General features: G+C 44.3%; 1 protein-coding gene and 1 long non-coding RNA gene across 16 annotated transcripts in view; both read right to left on the bottom strand.

Moving 5' to 3' along the window:
* The window catches only part of LOC141581011 (uncharacterized), a 40,094-nt gene extending 38,102 nt beyond the window's left edge, over positions 1–1,992 (bottom strand). The window contains exon 1 of the long non-coding RNA XR_012513412.1: positions 1,828–1,992. This is a non-coding gene — a long non-coding RNA (uncharacterized LOC141581011). The remainder of the gene's footprint in view (positions 1–1,827) is intronic.
* Positions 1,993–15,007: 13,015 nt separating this feature from the next.
* Positions 15,008–15,579, bottom strand: part of BCL11A (BCL11 transcription factor A) — a 100,978-nt gene continuing 100,406 nt past the window's right edge. For all 15 annotated transcript variants that reach the window (XM_074399662.1, XM_039460936.2, XM_074399692.1 and 12 more), the window contains one exon: positions 15,008–15,515. Coding sequence is in view for 11 of the 15 variants with exons in the window: in XM_039460936.2 (XP_039316870.1) it covers positions 15,414–15,515 (102 nt within the window). In the remaining 4 variants the exon portion in view is untranslated. The remainder of the gene's footprint in view (positions 15,516–15,579) is intronic.

The following is a 15,579-nucleotide window of genomic DNA, read 5'->3' as shown; positions in this document are numbered from 1 at the left end:
ACAGGAGCATTTGAGCCCACACATTTGAAAGTGGTAATTAGTCATCCCACTCCCCCAACCCATCCCCAATCTTCTGCACATCTGAGAGCGTTTAGATGATCCAATGATGTAATTTGAACTTTGAAAGCCTGAAGAAAAATGTCTACTTTGCTTTTTAAAAATGGAAAGAAAACAAAAGTAAGTTACTCCAGAGACCTGGGTGCATGTGGCCATTCTAGTGCTAACACAATGAGAAAAATAAAATCCATCCTAGGAGAGGAAATTATCCTACCAAAGTTCTTCTTGGCCCTTCCAAAGGCCACTTATATCTGGGCATCCATACAGAATTCACTCATCACCCAGGAATTACGTGAGGAGGGCTATGTTTGCTACAGGGGAAGCCACGAAGAGTAGGACAGAGTCAGACGGAAAAATAAGACATTTCAATATAATGCTCCAATTAATAAAGCCCTAAGAGCCAAGCTCCTTTGCATGAAATAGCCTGGGTTTAAAAACAAAAAGCAAAAAGCTTCATTGAAGAATGCAAAGTTGAGCTGCATTCTTTGCAGCTGCCTGACTGAAATACAGCCCTTGCTAGGATGCTTCCTCGCTCGCTCAGTGTGATGTAAACTAGGCCCAGACTCCTGGCTAAGAAGGGAGTCTTCAAAATGCACACTCTGCACCCAACCCTCTGATCAGTCTTATAAGCGTCATTCCCACACTTGTTCAGTGCACCCCAGCAAAACCAGAAGAGGTCCCCAGCTTCACTCCTCATTGAGACTTGATTGATTGGCTGGTTATTTTTAACCCATTCACACTTAAGTGTTATCTTAACCCAGCTTTTGTGGGGGTAAGCATTTTCTCTCCTAATTGTGTTACAAAAGGATTTTCATCTTATTAAGGAATTCCAGACATTGGCAGTTTAGGGGGTTAGAGTTAGTCCACACCCAGTCTGCCTCGAGGTTAACTGAGTTTCATCATTAGGTGACCTGGGGACCCCTGCCCTCCGGCCCCTTCCCTCTGCTCCTTGCGCTCCTTTTCACTCTTCACGAGGTGGCTGGTGGCCTCTTTCTGGAGAGGGCTAGGCAGGGGCAGACCACACTTATGTCCATAGCGTCCTCTTGGGCTTAAGCCAACACCGTCAGAGCAAATGTCTCCCTCAGCAGACGTCTGGAGTCCTCAAGGGCTAAACGTTCCTTTCCTCCCCAGCCAACATCAAGGGGACCCCTGCTGTTATCTAACATAATGTTAGGTGTTAGTAACGTAGTGTTTGTTTCATGCTTGCACTCTATAGACCTCTAATGCATCCCTATGTTTCTTGCAGTAATTTTCCCTCTAATCATAAAGGTTTGACTCCCTAACAAGGAGGCGTTTGGAAGACCCTCTCTTAATTCTTCAAACCCTGCAAGCCCTAAATGGTGAATGAGGGGCTCATGCAGTGGTCGGAGGGTAGGGGTAGCACACTTCTGGAAAGTTCCTGTATCTCCTTAAAACGCGGATCCTGACTCATAGGCCTGAGGAGGGAGGGGCTGCAGGCTGCGCATTTCACCAGCTTCCCAGGTGACGCTCTGTGGCTCTACGGTCACACACGATCCCACTCTGAGTCTCGGGGTGGGGGAGCTCCCCTCACCCAAAACGCCCAGGTGAGGAAGGCTTCTGAGAGGGGGCGGAGCTGAGGGCCAGGGTCGTCACCTGTGGGGCCCTCAGGGATGACCACCTAGAGACCCACAGGGCGCATCCTCTCAGCGACACCCTAAGAGGGAAACAGAATTCACCAACTCAAGGGGGGCAGGAAGGCCAAGGACACCCAGCAGGCCGTTTGCGCCACCCGAGGAAAGAGGAACTGACCTTTTTCTCATGGGGAAGTGCGTCTTCTCCTCTCGGAACCACAGGCTCCCAAGCAGACCAGCTCAAGTGAAGTTCCTGCGATGACCACTGGGTGTGGGCCTGCTCTTCCGGCCCCTGCTCAGGGGGTCCCTCCCCGCAAGCCACGCAGGGCCGCCATTCCGCCCCCCGGGTGTGGGACCCCAGCCTCCGCCACCCAGAGCCCACGCGCCTGCAGCACGCGGGGGCGGTGCCTCCCAGCCCAGGCCGGGAAAGAAAGCCGTGTACGCTGACACTTAGCGTTAGAGCCTCGCAATTATCTCTCAATCCCGGCTTGCCCTGTGCTGTTTTCTCACTGTTTTTTATAGCTAAAGTTACTCGCCCTCGTTTTAAGTACATTGTGCATAAGGCATAGGCCAACTTCTGATATATTCCCACAAGCAAAATTAAATACCAGTAACATGTGTTTTAGTGAATTGGGTCCCTCAATTTGCATCTTATAATAAGGATGTTATCATACTGGTTTATGGCTGAGCTCTTTAGTTTTTATCTCTCTGGGGCTAGATTTCCCCCTCATGAGTTCAGTACAAGTCTATGAACTAATGCAATTTTTAAAACACTTTTCTTCTGTGTTAACATTAACACCCTTATGAGTGAAAGGATTTTAGTCCCCAAAGTGAACAGGACGTCTGCATTCACTGGAGGACGTGGCGGGGTATTAGCCCTCCGTGGTAGCTGTGGTTGCTGGTAAGTGAAAAGAGTTGAGTCTGTAATCCGGTCTGCCACTGCAAAGAAGCCTTTTTCACCTCTTTGCACTGAGACATAATCTCTGGTGTGTTCATTCCCTTACATTTAGATTAATTATAAAACATTGTCACCAGAATATTAAAGTAATGTTTAATACACAGAAGGGAATAAGGTATTCTGGAAAATGCATAATTTCCCTGTGATGATTTTGCCAGTTGCATGCAATATGATCTTTTGATTGCCAGCTATAGAAATATTGTGACTAAGCTTTCACTAGCTTTTTATTTTTGCAACCATCCTGTCATAGCACTTTGAAAACTGTAAGCTTGGCCCATCAAAAAAAAAAAAAAAAAAAAAAAAAAAAAACTAAGAGTGCCCATGCTAAAGAGTTCTGTCAGCTTGGTTCCAAAGAAGGGAGATGATAGAGGGTGAGCCGTGTCCGGACAGCACCTTCTACTTCACCAAGCCTCACACAGCTTGGTGGAGAAGGGATAGACTCTCACCCGCCGCACAGGCCCAACACACATTCGCACACGTGCACACACACACACACACACACACACACACACGTCCTTTGAACATGGGAACGTGTCAACATTCCTAAATGGAAATCTCAAGTCCTCTCGCTTGCTTCAGATTTTCCGAGCTCTGCTGCAGCCATACACCCCAGAGGAATCATCTGAATCAACACCAAGTCACAGCTAGCAGAATTCTCCTTGCAGGCAGTGGCTGAAATGGGACCAACATTCCCCAGGTGGCCTGCTCCTGGGGATTGGTTACCTCCCTCTAGATACTGGGCTCTGTCCTTGGCTGTGTTGGCTAACAACCAAGTGTCGTTACCAGCGGAGGGCTCCTGTCCTTCGAGGTCTCACTCCAGGTCTCTGCAGGTGAAACTTTTCCACGATGATAATCATTTCAAAAATAATCACCATAGGCCAGGCGCGGTGGCTCAAGCTTGTAATCCCAGCACTTTGGGAGGCCAAGGTTGGCGGATCATGAGGTCAGGAGTTCAAGACCAACCTGGTCAACACAGTGAAACCTGTCTCTACTAAAAATACAAAAATTAGCTGGGCATGGTGACGGGCATCTGTAATTCCAGCTACTCAGGAGGCTAAGGCAGGAGAATCACTTGAACCCAAGAGGCGGAGGTTGCAGTAAGCCAAGATCATGCCACTGCACGCCAGCCTGGGTGACAGAGTGAGGCTCCGTGTGAGAAAAAATAAAAAGAAATTAAAAATAAAATAATAATCACCATAATAGCAGCAGGAGCACTCCAACCCATGCTTCTTCCCAGCACACTGATTGGGCAAATTGGTGACCCCATGCTGCTGTCACACCATCAAGAATGCTGGTAGAATTCTCAGTGTGTTTTAAAACTAAAATTATTTTTTAAATGTGTTTTCTGTTTATCCATACCCCCTAATGGCAGTGCCCCTAACACCTGTCATCTTGTTTCTATTCTCTTAAAGGCCTCCTATGTCTCTCTGACCTCTACCCTCTACTCTTCAAAAGCATACTGGATTCAAAAAGCCCTCTCAGCCCCAAAAGGCTCAAAGTGTGGTGGCTTAATTACCTTTCCATTTGCAACACGAAGGCCCCTTGGGTCAGAATTCAATGTGATTTCCAGTAGGAGAGGGGATAGGTTTACTCAGCTCCAGCCCACCCCACATCTGTTCTATAGACATAGGGAGTCCCTAGGACAGAAGAGGATACACTAATCTTTGCTGGCCTGGTTTCCAGCCTTTACCTTTAACTCCAGGAGAAGAGTGGGAGCCCAGAGTGAATACAGCTTCTGAAGATAAGACTATAGAAACTAGAGGACAATGACTATTAAAGATCAAGGCCAGTAATGTCACTGAGATCGTCATAGTCATTACAGATGAGGCATTTTTTTCTGTCTAGATATGTGTATACGGTGACACATGAATATGCATGTGCTATAAATAGATATATACGCAAGGAACTGTATGTGTGGCTCTGCATACGTGCATACTTCCTGTACATATACCATGATTCTAACTCACAGTCAAAATGGAAAAGAACGAACCTATGCAAACAGACCCTTAGAATGCATGCTTACATTTCCTAACCCATCTACAGTGTATATGACTTTTAGTGATTATGTTTTGCTGAGGCATGCATTAAGCCTCGTGCTGACATGAAGAGGGGGTGCTTAGCTAGTGAAGGAAGTTTGTCTGCTCACAGACTTCATCTCACACAGGCCTTGCTTTCCTCCCTGTCCCCCGTTAAGACCTATACCTCATTTTTTCATTACGCTTTACTATATTTCAGTGGGAGGGGGAATGTGGGACATCTGGGTAATAGCAGAGTGTTTTCACACCTCAGGGGGATTACTTCCTTGTGTGTTGAAGCCCTCAGGTGCCTCCTTGTGACTGACCCTTAGCATGTATTTACACACTTGCTCCTAAGCCACCGTCCTGGGGTGGCAGGTGGAGGGGGAAATTGCTGAGATTTGTGACCATGGTAGGTCACAGGAGTGGAGACGATGGAGCTCTGGAAGAAACTCTAGGGTGAAATAGAGAGTTTGCAACCCAGCGCCAAAAAGGAATTCTTTATATGCCCTAAATATTCTGATTTATGACACTGGACAGTCATAGACTAGTCTTGCTTCCCGGAGAAACAGGCTAGTAGGCATGGGGGAGAGAGAGGGAAGGACACCAGATGATGTGACTTATGACTGCAGTACAAAAATACAAAGTCTCTATTTTTGAAATGCAAGCTCCAAGAGAGTGAAGCCCCAGCCTGCACTGCCTTACTTTGTGCAGAGAATGCTTCTTTGGTTATGTGTGTACATGCTTGCTTATTCTAATCTGTGCCTTGTATTAGGAAATTCATCTGATGTTGGGGCCAAGTGGCAATAAAATAATATTATTACAGGACACCGGCCTGTACCGACAAGCATATTGCAAAGAAAAAACAATATAATATAACTTTTACAAATAGGAGAATCAAAAAATTTCTTAAATCACAGCTGGGCTGTAGGTCACACCTGTAATCCCATCACTTTGGGAGGCCAAGGCAGGAGGATCACTTGAAGCCAGGAATTTGAGACCAGCCTGGCAACAAAACAAGACCCTGTGTCTACCAAAATAAAAAATAAAAAAATCTTAAATCTTAAATTACCCCCCAGAAAAGAAGTCCTTATAGCTCTCTGATCTGCAAAAATCTTGTAGCATTCTATTCTTTTTTTAGTCAGGTTTATCATTTTGCTTTGAGGTATGATGCTAAAGTGTTAAGTGCTTAATGAGACGTGATGTGTCCTTTGTGTTGTAAAAATAATCAATCCCTAGGAACTAACTGACCTGTTTGGGCCTCAAGGTCTTTATCTTTAGGCTGTTTGTGGTGTGGCATGGTGTCAACCCTTAAGGAAGAACTTTTTCAAGCTTCTACAGACAGTCTGGGATGGGTCTAGACCAGCACAAATGGGGAATTTTAGATATGGCTTCAGACATTAGGATCAATGTCTATTTGAATGTGTCAAGGATGACTACACAGTGTGACCCAAATACTGCACACACAGCAGAATCCTTCTATGAAACAGCCAAACTGACCTGTTTGGGCCTCAAGGGCTACCTTTAGGCCGTTTGTGGATCAGCCTCCTACTGGTCTCTTGGCTTGTTTTGAATTCTCTTTCAATCTGTTTCATGGTCTGCTACACTCTTCCAAAACTTTTCTATGGACATGATTTTGAATAACCACTAACTGACCATAAGATTTAAGAAAGCCCAGCATGGTGGCTCACGTCTGTAACCCAGCACTTTGGGAGGCTAAGGCAGGCAGATCACCTGAGTTCAGGAGTTTGAGACCAGCCTGGCCAACATGGTAAAACCCCATCTCTACTAAAAATACAAAAAATTAGCTGCGCATGGTGGCAGGCACCTGTAATCCCAGCTACTCAGGAGGCTGAAGCAGGAGAATCGCTTGAACCCAAGAGGTGGAGGTTGCAGTGAGCAGAGATTGTGCCGTTGTACTACAGCCTGGGCGACAAGAGCGAAACTCCGTCTCAAAAAAAAAAAAGAAGACGTAAGATAAAATAGCAGTCCCTTGGCCTATTGTCAAAGTATCTCCATAACATGGCCCCAAATTAGTTTCCCAACTTATATTGCACTAGTTTCATAGACAAACTTCTTCCTGCCACACTGGTCTAGTCAGTGCCCTCCAAACCCTGCAGTACTGCCTTGAACTGGTTTGCTGTCATTGTTTCTCTCTGTCATCTAAATCCTAGCCCATCTTCGATGACTAAAAGCCCAACATCTCTGTGGGCCCCAGAGAAGTTATCTTCCTCTGCATTCCTCCAGCTGGCATCTCTCACTTATGGATTAATCATATTGCCCTCTCCATGGTTATGTGTTTTTATGTGTATAATCTTAGCCCCCACATAGGACCAACTCTAATCCCTTTGAGGACAGGGGTTGGGTGCTCATACCTGTTCATAATTCCCCATAGTACCTAGAGCCTCTTGCACACCGCAAGGTACAGGAAAATATTTGTTTATGCCAATGATCTGAGAAAGATAATACTGCAAACAGGAGAAGTAAAAATGTATTTGTCTTGTTCCATTTGGAAGGAATTAGTAGCAGATAATCAGTTAGAGGTCAGCTCAGAAGGTTAAAATACATGGACTTATTCCCTGTTACAGGTTTGTTTGTTTGTTTGTTTGTTTGTTTTGAGACAGAGTTTTGCTCCTATTGCCCAGGCTGAAGTACAATGGCACAGTCTTGGCTCACTGCAACCTCCACCTCCCGGGTTCAAGTGATTCTCGTGTGCCTCAGCCTCCCGAGTAGCTAGGATTACAGGCACTTGCCACCATACCTGGCTAATATTTGTATTTTTAGTAGAGACTGGCTTTCACTGTGTTGGGCAGGCTGGTCTCAAACTCCTGACTTTGTGATCCACCTGCCTCAGCCTCCCAAAGTGCTGGGATTACAGGCGTGAGCCACCGCACCCAGCCCAGGTCTCTGATCTTTAATCACAGGACAAAGACTGTATTCCTATTACTAACCTCTTTTTCTAAATCTCTGGTGTTGTTATTCACAAGGACTGGGCCAAATACGTGAGGAAACATCAATGTATACTCATCCCTAATATTTGAAAAACAAGTTTAAGTGTGTGTATTACTGATAAAGTATGAAGAATAACATTTCCATTCATTCCAAAGTACTAAGGCCCTTTGCCTGGGACTGCTGTCTACACAGGCAAAGTGAATTCTGTATCAGCAATTTTTAAAGCCCACTATTCTCATCATACAAGCTTAGCTGCAACCAGTTATTTAATAGGATTCTAATTAATTTAATTTCCCACTGGTGGCAATTTCTGATGCACAATGACTGTGCCTTTTACCTCTTTGCATCCCTTCCCCAGCACTTAACTCAGCAGGTTGTGTGTAGCAGGGACCTAATAAATATTTGTTGATTGAACAAATGAATGACCCATACTACAAACAGAGGATTGCAGTATTTCCTCAGATATGCCTCACAAAACCAAACTGGTCCTCCCAGCACCAAAAATGGACAGAAATTCGAGCACCACAAGAAAAAATGACACCAGCATTGGTCCATAGTCAGCAGAACCAGAGGCCTCAAAGCAAAACCACTTTGAATAGACTTCTTAATCAGCTTAATTAGCACTGTTAATTCTTTAAGATGGTAAACTCAGTGTTGGCATTACAAGCAGTTGCATTTCAGAATGAGGTAGATACTGGGAGTCAATACGTAGAGGTCAGGAGTGAGTGTTCTGGAGTCATATGACAATAGTAGTAGCACCAGTTGCAAAACCTTAGACATGTCATGTAGTCTCTCTAAGCTTCAGTAGAATGAAATAAAAATAGTACCTATCCCACACGATGATCAGGAAGAAGAAATAAGAACATGCATGGAGGCCAGGCACAGTGGCTCATGCCTGTAATCCTAGCACTTTGGGAGGCCAAGGTGGGTGGATCGCCTGAGGTCGGGAGTTCGAGACCAGCCTGACCAAAATGGTGAAACCCCATCTGTACTAAAAATGCAAAAATTAGCCAGGTGTGGTGGTGCATGTCTGTAATTCCCCTACTCTGAAGGCTGAGGCAGGAGAATCACTTGAACCCTGGAAGGGGAGATTCCAGTGAGCTAAGATCGTACCATTGTACTCCAGCCTAGGGAACAAGAGCAAAACTCCATCTCAAAAAAGAAAAAAGAACATTCATGGAAAACACTTATCCCTGTCCCTAGAACATCATAAATTCTCAATAAACACTAGTCGATATGATTATTTCTACTTTAACCTGTATTTTCCTTTTTACCAAGCTCTGAGCAGCCTGTCAGTCACGGATGAGAAGGGTTAGGTTCTCAGTCAGAGATCACATTTCAGAAACATCTGGGCCTGGATCTCCAGGCAGCCGAAATAGTTTGGTGCTTTGCCACCCTCAGTGAGATAGATGCCAAGGCCCTGTGGGAGAGGGCTGTCCTCCAGTGCTACTCTCCAGCAGGAAAAGAGGTGAAGAGGGACCCCCAGCCTTAAGGTACAACCAACGTGATAAGTGCACCCTGAGCACTGTACAAGCAACTATGTAAAAAATGTGCGCATGATGACATGTTTACTTTTCAAACAAAAATCACCACTGCTTTTTTTCTGTGACATAAGCTTATAAAGAAAAATGGATTTACTAGCCAAAAGCAAAGGAAAGCCCACCCTTAAAATGGACCACAATCCTGCATCCCTGTGGCCATCAAGACTGTTGTTGGGACTGGGACTGTCAACATTCCCAGTCCCAAGAGCCCGGAACACGTGAATGCCTCCCACTGCTGTAACTGTTGCATGCTGCAGGGAAGGAGGAGGTAGGAAGCAGATTGTATCCTTCCTTTTTTAGAGGGAGGAAAGGGTCTTGAATAGGTCACGTGCAGAGAGAGGGGACGCTGGGTGGGTCAGCATGGCAATAATAAAGTCAAGATCATAACCCTAAGCTGTGGGCTCAGAGAACAGCCCCATTTAGCAATCAGGACCAAAAAGCACAGGAACCCTGTCCCCCTCTCACCCCCCACACATAGGCCTGTGTCACACGGGAAGGAAAATGTGCTCTCAGAGAAGTGGAAAAATAAAGAGTTCCACAAATAAGGCATATTGGCTACAGGCAAATCTACACAAAGGGGACCGCTTTAAAGGAAAATCTCTTGTGTTCCTGAGTTCTGAGCTTTGGGTGAGTTTCTGAAGAGGCGTATTTGCATTTTGGGTTTTCCCCTTTGTGTGGTGAAGCAATCAACAGGTAAAATCAGTCACTCTGAAATAGAAACGTGAGCAACTCTGCAAATCTTAGAGCCCAAAGGAAGCTAATTTCTGCATACCTCTCCACTGGCTTTCTACGTATTCTAGAGGAGGGACAAATCAGCAGGGAGAGAGAAGCAGAAGGTTCAGAAATGGCAGCGGGAGTTGCCTGCTTGCATTACTACCTAAGGAAATTCAGGGAACTATCACTGGGGGAAAAATCAGGCAAATTGCTTCCTCTCAGACCATCCTCAACAGAGATGTTTGATTTGCTGTTGCTCTCTGAGGCTTCCCACTGTCTTGCTCCTATTTCAGGAAGGGCTTTGCCTATGCAGGCTCTAAACAGCTGCTGCACACAGCAACTGCTGCCCTATTGGGCCCCAAGACATTCGAAGTCAACCCATGTCCACTAGAAGTAAACGTGAATCAGAGTCACTGGCAAGAAAAGAAATGGCCACAGAAGCCAGGCACGGTGGCTCACACCCATAATCCCAGCACTTTGGGAGGCTGAGGGAGGCAGATCACAAGGGCAGGAGTTCAAGACCAGCCTGACCAACATGGTGAAAGCCCATCTCTATTAAAAATACAAAAATTAGCTGGGTGTGATGATGCATACCTGTAGTCCCAGCTATTCAGGAGGCTGAGGCAGAAGAATTGCTTGAACCTGGGAGGCACAGGTTGCAGTGAGCTGAGATCATGCCATTGCATTCCAGCTAGGACAATAAGAATAAAACTCCGTTTCAAAAAAAAAAAAAGAAAGAAAGAAATGGCCACAGAAGAGCTGAATGCAGCAGATCTAATAATGTGTGAGGCAGAATACATACATCTCAAAACAGAGCCAGGAACCCCTGATCAAAAGGAAAAATGATTAAGGCTTCATCTTGCACAGAAAAGGAACATGAGGCATAAATAGCACATTAAGTGGAATAATCCTTACAAACCGGAGCTGTATACCATTTCCATTAAGTTACCCTTCAATTCATTGCTATTTCACCACCTTTGAACTCAGAACTAAATATCCCAGGAACAAGATACAGGTCATACAATTGGCTATTTGGATTCTCTAATAGGATGTGATGTGACCTCGAAATTCAAATTAAGTGAGTGTTTCTCTTATATCTCGTCTAGAGAATGGAACAGATTGTGAGATCTACTTAAGTCATTGGAGATGAATTTGGTTTGATGAGTAGCCCTTTTAACTTTAAAAGCCATCTCTCAGCAATTCTTGGTCCCTAGGTTTATTTCTACCAGTGGAGGCGTGAATTAAAGAAGAATCCATTCAGGTTGTGACCTAAATATTCTCGGTCGTGGGGATACTATTTTAAAAACCCATATTCCATATGGGGCAGGCTGACATGTTCCCTACTAGTACTGGCACGACCAAAACAAGCTTTTGATTTCATTCTTAAATCCTTGTGAAATGCATGCTTTTCTGCTATTCCTATTTCTGAATTTAGCAGGTCACGAGGGAGAGCTTTGCCACTTGAATTCCTTTGCACAGGACCTGGGAGACTTGGGTTCCAGTTCTGACTCAGCCACTCACTGTGTGGTTTCAAAAAAATGGCTACGACATTTTTTTCGCACGGTGATCTTCACTTAATCTTTGGGCCCTTGTTGCCCTGATCTCTAAAATGAGTGATTACTAGAATTCCTTTCAACTTCAGTCTATTCTTTTCCTATCTAAGTTATGGAATCACAAGCAAAATTGATTCTATTGTGTACATAAAAGTACTCTATAAACCTTAACTACTTCCTGGGAGCATTTTTTTTTTTAATATAAGGCAAAAAGAATGGCAATGTGGTTAGTAATAAGATATCCTAATTTATACTAAGATAGGAAGAAAGACAATGACTGTGTCTGGATTTTACTGGAAGTGAGAAGTTCTGTGATTTAATGTAATTCCAGGGGAACGCAAACTGAAGAGTGCTGTCTCTCCTGAGCAGTCAGAGGAAAGAAATATAATGTTATTGTTTCTCTGCTGATTAGGAACCCAAGATGAACTCTTGAAGAAGGAAGGTGTGTTTGTGTCACTGGTTGTTTTGGAACTTCCACCAGACTCAAAATTCCTCAAATCTGCTTCCCTCATACTATACTCAAAAGGAGCCAAAGCTATGCTGTAAGAAGAGAACCAACAGCCTACAAAATACTTCAATTCTAATTCTACTACTACTTCCAAGGATACTGATTTATAAAATAAGAATTTTTAAAAATAGGAATAAATATTGACTTAGGTTTAAAAAAACTACGTTAATATTAATAGCCATCTTCATCAATGTTAATCTCACTATCAAAAAAAAAAAAATCATGTCAATGCACACAAAACCTGAAAGATATTCCTGATGACTTGAAGGTCTTGGCTCTAATCTGAATGCTCTTGGAAACTCCAAGCAAAAGTGCCCAGGAAATATTCTGCCAACCTTTGGGCCACTCAGACCTCAGCAGAGTCCAAGATTACACTCCTTGCCTAAGAGTTTTCTTTAAGTGATCACTGGTTTTTGAAACAATTATTTCTCAAACAGGCTGATATTCAACAGGCTGGATGCTGAGTGCTGCAGAGGCTCTGAGTATCTTTCTCTCCCCTCATGGACCCCAGAGTCTAACAGACCTTTTTTATATGGTGTAATAATCTGGTCAGGCATGGTAGCTCACACCTGTAGTCCCAGCACTTTGGGAGGCCGAGGCAGGTGGATCACAAGGTGAGGAGTTTGACCAACACGGGGAAACCCTGTCTCTACTAAAAATACAAAAATTAACTGGACATGGTGGCACATACCTGTAATCCCAGCTACTCAGGAGGCTGAGGCAGGAGAATCACTTGAACCCAGAAGGCAGAGGTTACAGTGAGCCGAGATTAAACCACTGCACTCCAGCCAGGGTGACAGAGTGAGACTGCATCTCAAATAATAATGATAGTAATCTGTGGTCTGAACAGAGCACAGAAGGCTTGGGAGAGTGAAAACAATGCCCTGTATTTGGTCTCCACCGTGTGAGTGGCTGGGACTCTGTCCTCTGGTCTATGCTCAGTGCATGTCCGGCAAGCGATTTATCTCTCTGTAATCGGAAGTTTCACTCTGCAGAGAGGGCAGAGTGAGGACCCCAGGCAGATTCGCGAGCCCCTTCCCTGCTTCCGCCATTCATGGGTAACCATGACCTTGACTCATCACGCAGAGAGATGTCTTCCCAAATTATCAATCCTGTGTGGGGTTTCAAAAGTCTAGCCCTAACACAATACCATTTCTGGAATAAATTCCATAAACAATTTTTGTTGTCTTTCAACTTAAAAAACCATGGAAAAAGACTATCTTTTTGTTTTGTTTATTTTGGTGGTGGGGGGCGGTTCTCCTCCAAAGTGGGGAGGATAGAAAGATATCCTTTATCCACTTCCATTATCCTCTTTCCCCCCTAAAAATCCCACTTTTAGAGATGTCCCCATATTTACAGATTGACTCTAAGAAATAAGAAGTGGGGCAAAAACACAGATCAGAAATGAAACTGTAGTGACGATGAAGTGCAGTTACAAAGGCTCAGGTTTTCTCAAGACCCAGGATTGTTCTGTTTCAATTCTGGCTCCCCTTTGGAAGTGGTGTCACTCTTTCTAGGCCTCAGCAAGGAACTTAGCACATTGAGGGAGGATGCCGTCACAGGATCCCTGATGGTCTTATGTTTCAGCAACACAGAGGCAGAGTATGGGGCAGGAAGAGGGTTTCTTTATGAAATAACTTCTTGTCTAGAAGTCCCATCCTCACCTAAGTGAGAGGAAGTCACCAAAACCAGGCCACTTGTGCAATCAGGGTTATGTGTCATGGAAAAGCCACAGGGGAAAGGTGATGGCAAGGAGGTGGCAACCTCCCTTTCTCGGTGCACACAGCTGTTGGTAGGAAGAAGCAGTTCTGCAATGCCTTTATCAAAGGCCATCCTGGATCTGTGTGTGTAAGCCACAAGTGTGCGTCTGTGAACATTTATGGTTTATGTGCTAACACAGGAGAAGATACCCCCTTTGATCAGTTAAACAGAGTTTGGTGAAATTAGCTCTGGACTAGAAACTAGAAAACCTGTTTTCTCTGCTTTCTCTCTTACTGATGTGGCCTCTGGCAAGCCCTTAACCGTGGTAAGCCTCAGTCCCCAATTCCGTAAAGTGGAAGTCATGAGATCTGTCCTGGAGAGCAGGTGAAATGAGGCACAAGACAGCACTGTAGAAAGCAGAAGGTAGTTCACTACTGTAGAGTCGTTATTTATTATGAATAAGCAGGAAAGAATCCAGATGCCAATTATTTGGCTGTCTTTTCACTAAGCTAGGTAATCTAGCCAGAGGGTGAGTGGGTAAGATTTTCCCCACTGAAGTTCACTGCCTGTATGTGAATCTACAGCACACAGGTGTCTGAGCTCTATTATTGACAAACCTATCTTAATAGGCTGTATTATTTCTAATTCTCTTCCAGATCTCCAAGCAGTAAAAAAATACCAAACTGAGAAAAGTTCTGTGCAAATTAACTGGGCCAGAAAGAATTTTTAGCACGTGTTTGTAGAAGTAACTTGTTCGTGGCACTAAGTTCTAAGAAATGGAGCATTACTATGATGTGAACCTCTTTCCTCCTATAATCTCCTCCCTACAAAATCTGCCCCAAATTTCCTGATGTAAGTAATAAAGAAGTTTTATGTTTGTTTGTTTGTCTGCATTAAGATATATTTCCTGAAGTGTTAGGAACCTAAAATTAGAATATTTAATAAGCAACTACTGACATTTATCACCTTCTTTAGGATTTACCGCTCACCCAGTGACGTTATCTTTCCTAAGCTAAATTAAAAGACAAATTCAAATCCTGCATGGTAGCCACCAAAAGCATATATTTGAAAAACAGGATTCGGAATGCCATATTATGCATTATTTAATGGTATGCAAATTATAAGTCAGACAGTTAGGAAAACCACGCTTCAGCATTAATAAACAGCAAGACTACTACTACATTAATTATGATATTGCTATGATCTGTTCCCACATTTTGCATTTTGATTCTCCTTGAAAATTTATGCCATCTGATAAGCGGTAACCTATTTCCCCTCCTACGTCTCCTGCCCATTCCTCAAATCTGTTCCTCCTACCCACCCAATGGGTATCTGTAGGAAACGGGTACTTACAAAGTCCTAAGCAGCCACATTGTCTTATAAGCATTACAAATTAAAGAACAAACAAACACCACCTAAAGCTCCAACATTTATTGTGTCAATGTTAAGCACACTTTTTAAAAGACAACATAGAATGTATAGAAACAAGGGGTTGGGGACTCATGCGCATTTCCACAATACGGGTAATTAGGTTGGCTGGTTTCAGAAGGGCCAGGGCATCACTCACGACAGCGATGGTCCTCGGGCCCTCTCTATGGGACTGATTCACTGTTCCAAGGTGGGTCTGTTTTTTTGTTTTTACGTTTTATTAAAAAATATAAATAAAATGGCACTGCAGGCCCAGGCTGGAAGGACTCTGCAGGACTCTGTCTTCGCACAACGGCTTCTTGGAGGCTACTGTCAGAAAACATCACAAACTAGCAGGATGACAGACCACGCTGACGTCGGCCGGGCGGACGCGTCCACCCCGCCCCTGGGGGCTTCAAATTTTCTCAGAATTTAAGGGCTCTCGAGCTTCCATCCGAAAACTGCCACACATCTTGAGCTCTCTGGGTACTACGCCGAATGGGGGTGTGTGAAGAACCTAGAAAGAGGTTGGAGACAGAGGAGGGGAAAAAAAAGTACAGGTGTGACTTGGCCCAATGATT

Source organism: Saimiri boliviensis, chromosome 1, assembly GCF_048565385.1.
Source record: "Saimiri boliviensis isolate mSaiBol1 chromosome 1, mSaiBol1.pri, whole genome shotgun sequence".
NCBI lineage: Eukaryota > Metazoa > Chordata > Mammalia > Primates > Cebidae > Saimiri > Saimiri boliviensis.
This window is presented reverse-complemented; position numbering and strand designations above follow the sequence as displayed.